At 43.5% G+C, this 15,608-nt stretch overlaps 1 protein-coding gene across 1 annotated transcript; it reads right to left on the bottom strand.

Moving 5' to 3' along the window:
* Positions 1–336: 336 nt before the first annotated feature.
* HSPA2 (heat shock protein family A (Hsp70) member 2) lies at positions 337–5,418 on the bottom strand. The gene is made up of 2 exons (XM_063440033.1): positions 3,898–5,418; positions 337–2,554 (listed from the first exon to the last, which is right to left on the bottom strand). Exons 1-2 carry the CDS (start codon positions 5,326–5,328, stop codon positions 2,078–2,080), a joined length of 1,908 nt encoding a protein of 635 aa, XP_063296103.1. The 5' UTR covers positions 5,329–5,418; the 3' UTR covers positions 337–2,077.
* Positions 5,419–15,608: the final 10,190 nt, after the last annotated feature.

Genomic DNA, 15,608 nt, shown 5'->3' with positions numbered 1-15,608 from the left:
CCTGGCAGCAACTGTGTGTTTATGGAACATGTCACCCATAGTCACAATGTGTTTATTTTACCACTGAAGCAGATCATAGATTCATATGGTAACAATGGACAAAAAAAAAAAAAGTGCTGACACTGGTTTTGTAATAGAAGAACCTTCTTTTTGACACTTTCCTATAGCTGCCCTTTAAGCCACAATTAGGACCAGCGTGTTGACAGGGTGTTTACTTCCAATGATCACAGAGTATTGCATCGTCTTGAATAAATACAAGGGCTTTAGCTTTATTTTAAGTTAAAATTACCCGTTATTTAGTAACCTTAAGTTTACAATACAAAAAACTCACAAAAGGAGAAATTTGCAATTTTATTGCTTAATCTTATAAAAAGCATAGACAATTGATAAAGACGTACTGATATTAGATATCTTTAGCATTTACCAAAACCAAGTAGAAATGTTAAATCTAGCCCAGCCCTATTAGTAGTATAATAATCCAGACATTGCGGTCAGACCGCCATTTACACCCAAACACACAATTGATTTAAAGCTTTAACTTTTTTAACATGAACTCCAGAAGTGCAAAGAATCAATACTGAGATTATAAGTGCTGCTTGATTTAACTAAAAGACACCAGAGTATAAAGTATTAAGCATTAGGTTCACTTTAAGTGCTAATTAGCCATTGCAAAATTTACCTGGTTTTATGATCCATAATTAGACAAACGACCAATTTAAAGGAACACTATACTGTCGGGAAAAAAAATTCATACCCCTGACACTATAGTTGTGAAAAGACAGTGTAGGTGTCTGATTAACCTCGTGACCATGTGTTGCACGAGTCTTGTCTTGGATGGCCCCACCTCGTTGGCTGACCACAATCTTTATGAGCTCATCCCATCCAATGCTTTCCCATAGTAAAGCATCGGGAGACTATAGCGCATGCAGAGCGCCAATCAGCATCTCTATGGAGAACATTTCAGACTGGAGATGCTGAATGTCAGTGCTGCACTGACCCAAGAAGCATCTCTAGTGGCCATCTGAGTAATTACCACTAGAGATGTTGCTAGGCAGTAATGTAAAAGGCAGTGTTTACATTAAAATGCCTGCAGGGACATGCTATAGACACCAGAACATTATGCTGCAGATGTCCTGGTGACTATAGGAGTCCCTTTAAGGCAGTACCAATAGCTATTTTGGTATTTATAGAGTACACAGTAATATATAAAAAATATAGTACATAAAGTCATCTATACATTGAACTAGCAATGTAGATTATATTAAAACGAATAATTTGGCCTCTCCCCACATGTCATCTTTGTTATGGCAAAGCTAGAATCTCTTGCAGTGTATTAGCCAAGAAGTGGTGCTCACTTGCGGGGGAAATCTAGAACACTGATTATGTGATGTCAAGCTTGTATCAAGGAGATCCCTGCCCAAGCAGAGCTAATGCCATCTATAAGAACAGGACCCCCCCAAAAAAATACAAGTAAATGGTGTGGGAACATGGGATTTTAACCATTTCAAGCGAAACAGCAGTTTTTAAGGCCGTAAATGTATAATTTACCATTGTCAAGTTGAGCCTGGAGTGCCAGGTACACTTTAAGGCCATTGTTAAAAAAAACACTAGAGTGTCAGGAATACAGATGTGTATTCCTGACACTATAGTACTCAAGTGGCAGTTTAGGTAACCACCTGCCTCCGATCTCAAAGGACAGCATTGGGAGGCTATTGCACACGCACAGCGCTGCAGCAATCAGCATCACCTCATACAGATGCATTAAATCAATGCATTTCTATAGGGAATGTGCAGTGCTGCAAACTGTACAGCTCTAGATTAAGAAGCACCTCTAGCGGTTGTCTGGGTGACTGTCACTAGAAGTGTTACTAGGCAGCAATGTAAACACTGCCTTCTCTTAAAGGGCAATATTTACAGTGCTCAGTCTCCAGGGCCAGTTTAGACACTAGAACCACTACATTCAGTGGTAGTGGTTCTAGTGACTATAGTGTCCCTTTAATCACCAATAATAAAAAGTGTATGTTATCCGTCTATTAGAATGTATCACGGTTTTTAATGCCCGACTTGTCACATAAATTTAGTCCACTTCTTCAATGGTAGGTCCATCTGCTCCTCCACCAGAACCAGGCTTAGGAGCTCCACCTTGATAAAGTTTGGTGATGATTGGGTTACAAGTTTTCTCCAACTCTTTCTGCTTGTACTCGAACTCATCCTTTTCTGCGGCTTGGTTTTTGTCCAACCAATCAATTACCTCTTTGCAGTTAGCCAAAATCTTCCCCTTATCCTGATCGCTTAGTTTGCCTTTCAGCTTCTCATCCTCCACAGTTTGTTTCATGTGATAGGCATATGACTCCAATGAATTCTTGGCAGCCACCCGCTGTGTATTGGCCTCATCCTCTGACTTGTACTTTTCAGCATCGTTCACCATTCGGTCAATATCCTCTTTGCTTAGACGGCCCTTGTCATTTGTGATTGTGATCTTATTCTCCTTGCCTGTGCTCTTGTCCACTGCCATAACGTTCAAGATGCCGTTAGCATCAATGTCAAAGGTCACCTTAAATAAAATAAATATATTTTTAAAAAGAGCAAAATGAGATTAATTACAAGACAATTAAATGCAAGGTATTTTACATTAAGACATTTTAAGCCACTTGCTTAGATTCATTTTTGGTGCAACATGTAAATAACATACTTAAACTTTGGGGTTAAAAAAGAAAGTTAAATAAAAGTTTCCTAAAATTCACCTCTGTTCTACGGCAGTCAATGTTCTCTCTTAGTCCAATCCTCCTTACCCGATAGCACACCCCCTCATCAAGTGGTTCTGCTAGAGTCTGAGTTAAACCTCTGGCTGCAGAGGGGGTTAACCCCTTAAGGACACATGACATGTCTGACACGTCATGATTCCCTTTTATTCCAGAAGTTTGGTCCTTAAGGGGTTAAACTGTATGAGCAGCGCTTCTTAGCAAAACACTGCAAATACAGACACCACACACCATGACCACTTATCACTGCAGTGGCCATGGTGGTTAGAGTAACCTTTTAAAGTTAGCTCTGTATATGGTGCTCACTTCCCCAGTAGTGACTAACTGGACAGCCTTGGAGGAAGACAGTGATTCATACTTACCTGAAGCTGTCCCTCGCAAGTGCAACCATCTTTCATCAGCTCCGGGCACTGCATTCACTAGTATCCTGTGAAAAAGCTCTACCCACACTGGAGAATCCACAGAGTAATGTGCACAATGCATGTCAGGAAGTACAACTCCCACAGCAAACTCAAAATGTATAGTTAGATTCTATAGAGAACACTTAATAGGGAGCCATGGTAAGTTAACTAAACTGCAAAATTAGGGGGGGGGAAAGACTTTAGTCTTAAATGGCATATCGCACCACATGGTGCATCCCTGGTGATAGAGGCACATTGCACTTTGTATGAGCTAGTTATCTATACAGTAAAGTATCCACTAGAAAAGAGAAAAAGGTCTAAAAAGATCTTTGCATTATTGAATTAAAGGAAAATCTAGCTCTATGATGTTGACTGTTCCCTATTGAAACATTACTGCATTAACCTAGCTAAGCCTGCTATAGCAACTTCCCAACCATTGCTCTAACACGCTATGCTGAAACATCTTCTACATGTTCTCTATAGTGAAAAACTATCATGCCAAGTACAGAATCCTAAACCATGCAGTTTATAAACAAAATCAGCAATTCAACGGATTAGAAGCCTATCGATCCTTTTAGTAGGACACATGAATATCTTTAAAATGAGCCTCTAAACTAGTGCAGTGCCTTCTACATCAATAGTAACCAGCCATACTGTGGATAAGGGAGAGAGATGCTATTCTGGACATTCGATCGGTTACCATGGTGACCAGTTTGCATCCTCTCATATCTCACCTCTATCTGTGGGACCCCCCTGGGGGCCGGAGGGATGCCGGTGAGGTCGAACTTGCCCAGCAGGTTGTTGTCCCGGGTCATTGACCTCTCGCCCTCGAACACCTGGACCAGCACGCTGGGCTGATTGTCGGAGTAGGTGGTGAAGACCTGGGTCTGCTTGCTGGGGATGGTCGTGTTCCGCTTGATGAGGGCGGTCATGATGCCCCCCGCCGTCTCGATGCCCAGGGAGAGCGGGGCGACGTCCAGCAGCAGCAGGTCCTGCACGTTCTCCGAGCGGTCCCCAGTCAGGATGGCCGCCTGCACGGCCGCCCCGTAGGCCACCGCCTCGTCCGGGTTGATGCTCTTGTTGAGCTCCTTGCCGTGGAAGAAGTCCTGCAGCAGCTTCTGGATGCGCGGGATGCGGGTGGAGCCGCCGACCAGCACGATCTCCTGGATCTGGGACTTGTCCAGCCGGCTGTCCCGCAGCGCCTTCTCCACCGGCTCCAGGGTGGCCCGGAACAGGTCGCTGTTCAGCTCCTCGAAGCGGGCGCGGGTGATGGACGTGTAGAAGTCGGCGCCCTCGTACAGCGAGTCGATCTCGATGCCGGCCTGGGTGCTGGAGGACAGGGTGCGCTTGGCCCGCTCGCAGGCCGTCCTCAGCCGCCGCACGGCCCGCTTGTTGCCGCTGATGTCCTTCTTGTGTTTCCGCTTGAACTCCTCCACGAAGTGGGTGACCATGCGGTTGTCGAAGTCCTCGCCGCCCAGGTGGGTGTCCCCGGCCGTGGACTTCACCTCGAACACCCCCTGGTCGATGGTCAACACGGACACGTCGAAGGTGCCGCCGCCCAGGTCGAAGATGAGGACGTTGCGCTCGGCGCTGCCCCCGGAGCCCCGCTTGTCCAGGCCGTAGGCGATGGCGGCGGCCGTGGGCTCGTTGATGATGCGGAGGACGGAGAGGCCGGCGATCACCCCGGCGTCCTTGGTGGCCTGCCGCTGCGAGTCGTTGAAGTAAGCGGGCACGGTGATCACGGCGCTGGGGACCGGCCGGCCCAGGTAGGCCTCGGCCACCTCCTTCATCTTCCCCAGCACCATGGAGGACACCTCCTCGGGGGAGAACGTCTTCATCTCGCCCCGGTACTCCACCTGCACCTTGGGCTTGCCGGCCTCGTCCACCACCGTGAACGGCCAGTGCTTCATGTCGGCCTGCACCGCGGGGTCGTCGAAGCGGCGGCCGATCAGGCGCTTGGCGTCGAAGATGGTGTTGGTCGGGTTCATGGCCACCTGGTTCTTGGCGGCGTCGCCGATCAGCCGCTCGGTGTCCGTGAAGGCCACGTAGCTCGGGGTGGTGCGGTTGCCCTGGTCGTTGGCGATTATCTCCACCTTGCCGAGCTGGAAGACGCCCACGCAGGAGTACGTGGTGCCCAGGTCGATGCCCACAGCCTGGCCGGACATTATGATAGCGGAGCTCGGGGAGTCCGGTTACTGACAGGAGCGCGGCCGCTGCCACCACTTTTATACTCTCCCGCACTGACAGCACGGCCGCGCCCACTCACACTGCGTCAGCCAATCGCAGGCTCGGCTCAAAAAGTCCCGCGCTTGCCAACATTCTAAACGGTTGGTGTTCCGGGATTCCGCGCGCTGATTGGACGCTGGTTGGGCGAGGGGCGCGAGCTGGAGAGAATATCCAGCCAGTAGCGATGCAGCTTTCTTCTTAGCAACCGCTAGTGTTTTGGGGGCAACGTGGGCGTGGATCAAGCAGGCCAATAGCGTGGAGGTAAACTATATCACATGGCTCAGCACGTGTAGCTTTGACAGCTCGGGGCGTGGCTTTGTCTCTGCTGTTTGTAACTCTGGAGGTCCAGTTAGAAATGCCAATCTGCTGAGAGCAGAGGATCTGGGCAGACCTGCCCTTATTTGGTCCCAGACACTAATTCTTCTATTGTAGGAATTCTTCTCCTCACAGTGGGACATAAACCATCACGGCTGGGTCCTGTCACAGGGAGACTGGATCTAACTGAAATTATTCAAATAAAACCCCCAAAAATGCCATACTTTAACAAATATATATAGAGAGAGAGAGATTGGTTTTTATAAATATACATTCTGTGTTTGTCTACATTGTGTATTTTAATTCTAAAAGCAGCAATAACTTTGGCAGGTAACTTTTTTTAAAGCAGAAAGCTGAGCATTATAAAAGCTAAAGTGGTTTTGACGCTATATAAATGGCAATAATAATAATAATATAGTGTCCCTTTAAGATTTCTCTGGTTTCCAAGTATGTCCTGGGTCCACAAAACATTGCATTGATACAAATTTATAGCTTGGGAAATGTATATATAAATATAATCCTCGCTCCCGCCTGTCAATAAACTCCTTGGTATATAGACAGCTACGTCTAAGAAGTGACTAACAGAGAGCAGGAGAGACCTCCTACAGACAATATTCCAGGCTCTATCGTTATACAGCCTCTGTGCCATCTCTGGTGATTTAAGTAGCTAAAAGGGTACCAACTATCATGGTGATATATTATCCATTTTATTGTATATGATTTTTCATTGTTTCTCTATTTATTAGTAGATTTATACATCTTCATACTGTAAGTCTGCGTTGATGGATTTTATTTGCCTTACAAAAATAAATTATATATATATATATAAATCACAAATTAATTAATAGAAAAATGGTTGTAAATCAGCTTATATATTTTGAGCAAGATTAAAGGGACACTATAGTCACCAGAACAACTACAGCTTAAAGGGAAACTCCAGTGCCAGGAAAACAATCCGTTTTCCTGGCACTGCAGGTCCCCTCTCCCTCCCATCCCCCAATCCCCGGTTGCTGAAGGGGTGAAAACTCCTTCAGTTACCAGAGGCAGCGACATGTCCCTCGTCGCTGCTTCTTCCTGTGTCGCTGCTCCTCCCAGTGATTGCGTTGGCCGGTGGGCGAGACTGATCCCACCCACCGGCCGGGGAGACCTAATGCGCATGCGCGGCAATGCTTTTCAATGCTTTCCTATGGGGAAATGAGCGACGCTGGAGGTCCTCACACAGCGTGAGGACGTCCAGTGACGCTCTAGCACAGGTTTTCTGTGCTATGATGCAGGAAGTGCCCTCTAGTGGCTGTCTAGTAAACAGCCACTAGAGGTGGAATTAACCCTGCAAGGTAATTATTGCAGTTTATAAAAAAAACTGCAATATTACACTTGCAGGGTTAAGGGTAGTTGGAGATCGCACCCAGACCACTCCAATGGGCAGAAGTGGCCTGGGTGCCAGCGTCAAATAGGATCCCCATAACCCTTTAAGGACACGTGACATGTCATGATTCCCTTTTATTCCAGAAGTTTGGTCCTTAAGGGGTTAATGTAGTTGTTCTGGTGAGTATAATAGCTCCCTTCAGGCTGTTTTCACGCAAACACTGCCTTTTCAGAGATTGCCTCTAGGGACACCTCCAAAGGGGGTTGGAGCAAGTGCCGGCAGACCCACGAGGCACTGGAAATAAGGTGAGTTTTAAACTTTTATAGGGTGGCTATGGGGAGCAAGCCAACTTAATGGTGGGTTAAACACTACAGGGTCAGAAATACATGTTTGTGTTCCTGACCCTATACTGTTCCTTTATGGTTGACAACAGGCACTGAAATCACTTCATCTTAATGAAGTGGTTTAGGAACACGTGGAATAAAACACTAATTTACATAGCCAGTATGTACAAGTGGAAGTGTGTAGCGCTATATCATATTAACTTACACCATACAAAACTTCAGGGGTGTAGGATACATATAAGAATCTTGGAGGGTATGGCAGATATGTCTGCTGTGGAAAAATAGAGAAATATATAGTGTACTCTGTGCAGAAGGACACTATTTTTCTCTATTTCTCTATTTTTCCACAGCAGACATATCTGCCATACCCTCCAGGATTCTTATATGTATCCTACACCCCTGAAGTTTTGTATGGTGTAAGTTAATATGATATAGCGCTACACACTTTCACTTGTACATACTGGCTATGTAAATTAGTGTTTTATTCCACATGTAATCACGATAGGATTGAAGAGTACCCTATATTTTTGTGTGAGAGCTGCTGCACTATAAGAGCACCTTTTGGTATTGAATTTAAGCGCCTGATAACACAGAATATTCTGTTATATGGTTTAGGAACACAGGTGATTTTCTTTCTGACAATCTTAAAAGGAACACTATAGGCACCCAAAACACTTCAGCTCAATGAAGTGGTGCCAGGTCCCCCTTGTTTTTACCCTGCAGCTGGAAACATAGCAGTTTCAGAGAAACCGCTATGTTTTCACTGCAGGGTTAATCCAGCCTCTAGTGGCCGTCTCCCTGACAGCCGCTAGAGGCCGCTTCTGCAATTTACACTGAGTAAATCGCACTTATTTGACAATGGATGTCCTCACGGAGTCCAGCGTCAAATAGGATCCCCATAGGTAGGTATTGATTAAAGGGACACTCCAGTGCCAGGAAAACAATCAGTTTTCCTGGCACTGCAGGTCCCTCTCCCTCCCACCCCCCATTCCCAGTTGCTGAAGGGGTGATGTCCCTCAGTGGTGGTTTCTGCTCACCGCCGTTCCTCCTCTTCCTTAAGTCAGCCGGCGGGATCAGTCTCCCCCGCCGGCTGACTTAAGGAAGAGGAGACTGATCCCGCCGGCCGGCTGAGGAGACCTAATGCGCATGCGCGGCAAAGCCGCACATGCGCATTAGAGCTCTCCATAGGAAAGCATTAAAAATGCTTTCCATTGGGAATTGAGCGACCCTGGAAAATCTGTGCTATAGACACGGAAGTGCCCTCTAGTGGCTGTCTTTTAGACAGCCATTAGGGGAGGACTTAACCCTGCAAGGTAACTATTGCAGTTTATAAAAAAAACTGCAATAATTACACTTGCAGGGTTAAGGGTAGTTGGAGTTGGCACCCAGACCACTCCAATGGGCAGAAGTGGTCTGGGTGCCTACAGTGTCCCTTTAGGCGGGTTTGAATGCGCCCGCGCGCCTCTGGCAGCGCATTAGGCTCCACTCGGGAGCTGACGTCGGCAGGGGAGGAAAGGTCACCAGCGCCGAGGGAGCCAGATGCTGGATTAAAGTAATTGGCAGAGGGGGTTTAAACCGCTTAAGCACCAAGGAAGGGGGGGCACTCCAAGAGCCTAGCGTGCCAGGAAAACGGGTTTGTTTTCCTATAACTATAGGATCCCTTTAACATTGCCATTTCTCCAAAACGGTTACATTTTGCCTAAACCATACCAAAAAATGGCACGTCACAGTGACAGCTATTAGTGCATCCTCTTTGAAGACGTTTGATTTTGGAAAGGGCTTCACGTTTGACAGGGTGCAGACCACTGCTAATGCTTCTCCTGGAGAGGCATTCTATTCAGTCTGTTCCAACCCTGGGTTACTGATGAGTTTAAAAGGCTTTTTATTCTTTCAGAAACAGTTAACACATCCATCAAAAGGGAATATTGTTTAAAGTTAGACTGTTCCTTTAATACTGGGCGGTGATTATTTGTATATATAAATAAATAAGCTTACAGCCTACAGTTTTGCAAATTGAACCCAGATTTGGATGTACTCCAGATTTACCAGTTGCTGCACGATATACACGCAACCAACTCCTACGGATTCTGGTGACTGACCACAAAAATGGCTCGGAGCACGTTACAAGTGTCAGATGAGTAAGCACGAGAGTTTATTAGCCGTAACATGGATATTTTTAAACAGAGAATCGCAATGCCATTAAAATTGGACTGCAAAAGTCTGACTTTGGAAAATTTGGAGAGAGGGATATTTTTATTTGGTTTATTTTGGCTTAACATTTTGCAGGTCCAGTGGGGAAGTCAACAGACAATACTGTTAAAATTGTACAGCGCTATGGAATTTGCTGTCGCTATATAAATAATAATAATGTAGTTTATCATGGAAATATGCACAATTAGAACAATGCTTCCAGTTTGGCTGCTTTGACCTGAAATTTGAATTCACGTAAAATGCTGATGTTTAAGTTAACAATGGTTAACTATGGCAGTTAAACAAACAAGGTTAACCATGGCAGGATGGAAAACAAATTTCAGCTAAAATTCTCAGTAGCAATATAAAGGTCAGCCTGACTGCCGCATTTATGTTTGTCATATCTCGGGAGTTCTTTTAGAATCGTGTGTAACGGAGTTCCCTGTACCCCTGGCTGTGTACCTCAGCCAAGGACCGCTTCTTAGCTGGAACAGGGGACAAATCGCAGCACTTCTGCCCACAGTTTCCGTGGCTTGACTGGGGTCCTGGAGTCGAATGGGGAATTTGCTCTAGACACCCCCAGGCACTGGACGACACTCTATTAAACTCAATTAACTCCAGGTACAAAAGACACACATTTCCCAAACACCACAAAAGTACCTTAAACATACATAAAACCCCACAAAGGTTAGATCCCTTGATAGCTCCGATCTGGGTGACCAACATATCCAAAAATCACCCAGATCGGTTCAGGAATTTCCTGGAAGTCATAATTTGACTGACCGCACGCATGGTCTCATGCCCAAAACAGTTCCAGAGAATCAGGGCTTGCAATCGGTCTGGTTCGACAGTTTAAAAACCAAAATACCGAACATACTTAACCCCTTAAGGACCAAACCTCTGGAATAAAAGGGAATCATGACATGTCACACATGTCATGTGTCCTTAAGGGGTTAATGTTCTTACCCTGGAACTTGTTCCCCTTGTTTGTGGGGACTTTTCCACCGAACAGTGTCTTTCTAAGTGTTGTAGAACCAAATGCAGGCGTTCATGAAAGTCCAGCGGTGTTCGGGAGTTACAGTGTCCGAAAATAGTTCCATGAACTTGACGACCAAACACCACTGCCTGTGATCATGCAAACAAGATGGCCGCCACCTCGTGGTCATCCATAGGAATTGCAGCCACCCAGACGAACACTTAGAACACTGCGGTGGAAATTTCTACAAAGTATCGATTAGGCTTAACAAGCTCCAAGGTGGTCTCCGGTTCGTGCAGCTGCTCGGTTCTCGAACCATATAGTCCATATACACGAACGGAGACTTTTACGTCACATTTTACAGGGTCCAGTCTGTGGGCAGGAGGCTCTCAAGCAGGCTCCTCCAGAAACTTGTGGCAAACTCACTTGGAAATGGGGAGTTTGCCACAATGTGCTTCTCTGTCTTTTCTACACGTTCAACTAGAAGGCACGGATTATAGGTATATTTTTAACACAACAGAATTGGTCATGTTTCTGCAGGGAGACATTCCTTGAGAAAAACCTTGTAGCAGGAGAACAATGATGGTGGGTTGTTAAACTGAGATTTCACCTACAGCATAAGATAGGTTGAGGAATTCTCAACTCAAACAGGTTGTGGTATCAGATTATGTACAGATTTTTAAACAATGTCTAGGGCAGGGGTTCTCAACCCAGTCCTCAAGGACCCACTACCAGTCCAGTATTTAGGGATTACCTCGGTGTGTCTAAGGTCTTTAGAAAAAGAAGGAAAAAAAACACCTTCAAGTTGAGAACCCCTGGTCTAGAGTTTGCTTGTTTTTTGTTTTTCTTACAAATATTTAAGGACATTGTTTGTTTTATCCAAGTGGAAATCTTTCAAATAGTTTTTATTATTACATTTTTCAATAACAATACAGAAGAGAAAATAATTATAACCATACACGGGGGGAATACAATGAATAACTATCATCCAATAAAATATTTTATGTGTATATTAAAGCAGTACTACAATAGACATATATAACAGTGGTAACATTTAAATGTTGGTATATTTATTAAAGAATAAAATCAAAATAATATTATACCATCTGGTCTTGTGCAGGTCTAATGAAAAACTTATAGGCCATGACGACCCCTGACGCCTCTTCACAGAGTGTCCATTCATGTTTCACTATGTTCTAAGCAGCAAAAACATTGCACAAAACCTCGGTCATAGATGGAATGGTATCAGACTTCCAATACCTCGGTCATAGATGGAATGGTATCAGGCTTCCAATACCTCGGTCATAGATGGAATGGTATTAGGCTTCCAATACCTCGGTCATAGATGGAATGGTATCAGGCTTCCAATACCTCGGTCATAGATGGAATGGTATTAGGCTTCCAATACCTCGGTCATAGATGGAATGGTATCAGGCTTCCAATACCTCGGTCATAGATGGAATGGTATTAGGCTTCCAATACCTCGGTCATAGATGGAATGGTATCAGGCTTCCAATACCTCGGTCATAGATGGAATGGCATCAGACTTCCAATACCTCGGTCATAGATTGAATGGTATCAGACTTCCAATACGTCAGTCATAGATTGAATGGTATTAGACTTCCAATGCGTCGGTCATAGATGGAATGGTATCAGGCTTCCAATACCCCAATATGCCACAGACTGTGTTATTCCCCGTACTGTAAATAGAAGCCAACTCCACTCCTCGACACTATACTTGTTCAGCTCCCTTTCCCATCCTGTCATATAGTCCAATTTTGGACCAAGTTCCCCAGCATTATAGGCATAGCACAAAGAGAGTGTGTTTCCGATCAGGATCCAAGAGATAAATCTTTTCTAGAGTAGACATGTCAAATTTGCGCTCCTCCAGGACCCGTTTAGAAACTTTAAAATGTTCACTAATTAAATCAACCATCTGTCTATGTACAGTGGCCACAGAGGCGCCCAGGACAAATTTGGCCAGTAATGGGTAAAAAGATAAAAAATAATTAGACAGAAATAAATCAATACATATGACAGAATGAAAAGGCCAATATTCCACGTCCAGATCAGGTAATGCAGGTTGCAACACCGACAAGGAGGTAGCTCTGGACCAGAAAGTAGAAAGGTTTATCTTTTTATATAACACATCCCAAGCCTTAATAGTGGCTTGGGTAGTTGGAAATGTGTAGAAATCTACACCATTATTTTTATCAAGACTCATATTTTGTTAGAATCCAAGTTACAGCTTTAGATACAATAGTGTCATTAAAGGAACATTATAGTCACCAAAACAACTTTAGCTGTATGACGCAGGTTTAGTGTACAGATTATGCCTCTGAAGTTTCACTGCTCAATTCTCTGCCATTTAGGAGGTAAATCACTTTGGTTTCTGTTTATGCAACCCTAACAACACCTCCCCTGACTGTGACTGACACAGCATCCATGAAAAAAAATGGTTCCATTTTCAAATCAGATGCAACTTACTTTAAAAGTATTTAGCTCCTGCTTTGTGGTATGAGCTTTCATCACACACAAGCGGCTGCTGCAGGGTCTAGCAAGCTATTAACAGAGCAGGAGATAAGAAATTCTAAATTAAACAGCCATACCTCACTCATACAGCCTCCATGAAAAAAATGTTTCTTTTTTTAATCAGATCTTATAGCACAGTTTCTTTACGTTCTTATCTTCTGATTGGTTAATTGATACTTAATCACACACAGGAAGCTACTACAAGCTGCTTGTTAACAGAGATAAGAAATTGTAATTTAAAGACACTGTGCAATAAATAAAGCTTAAACATTAGATCTCACTTTACAGGAAATGTGTAGGGAGGCTGCGTAGGTCTATGGCTGTATAAATTTTAGGAGACACTACAAACCTGCAAAATGTCAGCATGCCACTAGAGGGCAGTGTGACTCAGGATAATGCACCTTTATTTATGCTTTTTATGCATGACCTCTAACACATTCTGTGTGATTTTCTTGGTACATAAAAGGTTCTAAGTTGCACAACTACTAAGATGTCATATTTACAAGTAGGCTTGAGACAGGACTCTGAAAACCTAGTGTACCAGTTTATTTCTGGTAGTCAGATCTAGTCCTGTCATTTTGTCATTTACCCTATGAAATTATTGTTAATAGAGTTTCCATGATAAGAATATTTAGATGATATTTGGCTCTTCTACTTACATTTTAAACTTAATACAGTTAATAATTAAGATTCTCACTTTCTCTAGAAAGTTTCATTTTCTTTACCTTCTTCCTTTGCTACATATCACACTGATTGCGCCAATATAAAGTCAAATTAGTCTACAATTGCTGGGGTTTGTTCTCAACTGGTAACCGTCAAGACTTCAGATGGTGGGAGTACATGAAATTAAAGCAGAAGATAACCAGTGATGGTGCAGAGCGTATGGAATAGGTGCAGGACATACAAGAATAATTAATATGGTATATCACTCACATTTGAGAGAGCTATAAGACCAGCTCTGAGTTTAGCAGCATGCAGCGGTACAATCCCCACTGATGGATATGTAGATCTGGGGGGTTGCTCCCTCAATATGTAGTTTGATATATAAAGGATAAAATGGCAAACAATAGTGCTCACTGTAATCAATATATTGATGGTTGTAAGAATAAGAATATTCTACTCACATGTAGTGGAGCAGTAGATCCTGCTCAGATGGTAGCGCTTGGGTGGTATAATCCCCACCAGGGCTATGATGTTAAGTAGATTGTCCAAGGAGTAGTATCCAAAGTTTGCTTATTCAATATCTTTTTAAGTGCCAGAAACAGAAGTTAAAAATAATAAAAACAAACAAAAGTAAAAAAAGCGTAATAAATGGAAAAACACAACCAGTAAATAATGCCAAATATACTTTAATGCTCTAAAAACAAAAGTTAAAACATAACACGTTTCACCAACTGGGGGGGTACGGGACTTTCTCAACACTTGAGAAAACTCGCCCAGTTGGCGAAACATGTTATGTTGTTTCAACTTTAGTTTTTAAAGCATTCAGAGCTTCCTTGCTTGGCCAAACTCCCAGAAAGATGCTTCACTAATCTACTTATGATGAAGTTCTGTCAATCATATGTATGATAAAACTCTCCCAGTCACCTCCAGGAAGTGATCGGGTCAGATGTCTAGAAGCCGGCGGCGGACTGAGAGGTCTGGTGACTCTGTACACGGGAGATCCACGAGAGAGGAATACTGGGGACGTTTTCACTACAATTTGGTGCAATAAAGTATTTGAAGCATACCTATTGCTGGCATCATTTCCTGCATCACTTACCTATTAAGGGATCTATTGAAGCTGATCAGTCAGAGCAGGCCCATCTGCTCTGTGTTTGTGAGTGTTCCATCATAGTATTTCAATATTCACTGTTTTTATATACTGATTCACACTATGTATCTCTCTGGTTTGGTTTTTTAATCTTTGAGCTGAAGTAGAGTATAGCTATGTGCCCACAGTTCTAAACTACCTATTGATTGTAAGTGTTTCATAAGGACTTCCATAAGGACTTTGGCACAATATTGGAACCATAACAGCTTTTGCACAAGATCACTTTAGTGATTTATGTACACCTTGATGGTTTTAAATAAATAAGAGTTTCACACGATTTTGTAAAATGTCATGTTAGTCTTAAAGACAAAGCACACCTATATTTGTTTTCTATTGTATTGGAGTGTATATTTAGGGGCTATTTGCCCATTGTAGAAGTATTTTGTCTGGACATTTTTAAGCGCCGTTTGTTACTTGTCACTTTATTTGTTTTAATCATATATATGTAGTTAAGTTATAAGTCGTAGTTTTGATTTTGTATCCAGTATATACTTCATCCAGTGGAACCCTGCAGGTTTATTCTCCCCAGCTGATCACAAGCGACCAAGTAGGAATGTTAGCTAAAAAAGGAAATTAGGAAAAACAATAGAACACACGGTTAATAGTCATTTACAATGTTTTTCTTACGTGGAAATTACATAATCAGATGTCCATAGTAGAAAGTAGACAACTGAACTACAACT

This window comes from Pelobates fuscus, chromosome 13, assembly GCF_036172605.1.
Source record: "Pelobates fuscus isolate aPelFus1 chromosome 13, aPelFus1.pri, whole genome shotgun sequence".
Classification (NCBI taxonomy): Eukaryota; Metazoa; Chordata; class Amphibia; order Anura; family Pelobatidae; genus Pelobates; species Pelobates fuscus.
The sequence above is the reverse complement of the archived record's forward strand: the minus strand, read 5'-3'. Positions and strand labels throughout refer to the sequence as shown.

What these genes read in the sequence shown, in the direction of transcription:
- HSPA2 (XM_063440033.1), bottom strand. Translation starts at nt 5,328, where the DNA reads ATGTCCGGCCAGGCTGTGGGCATCGACCTGGGCACCACGTACTCCTGC. An exon ending in GGGGGGTCCCACAGATAGAG is followed by an intron (nt 2,555 to 3,897) that starts GTGAGATATGAG and finishes ATTTTATTTAAG; the next exon opens with GTGACCTTTGACATTGATGC.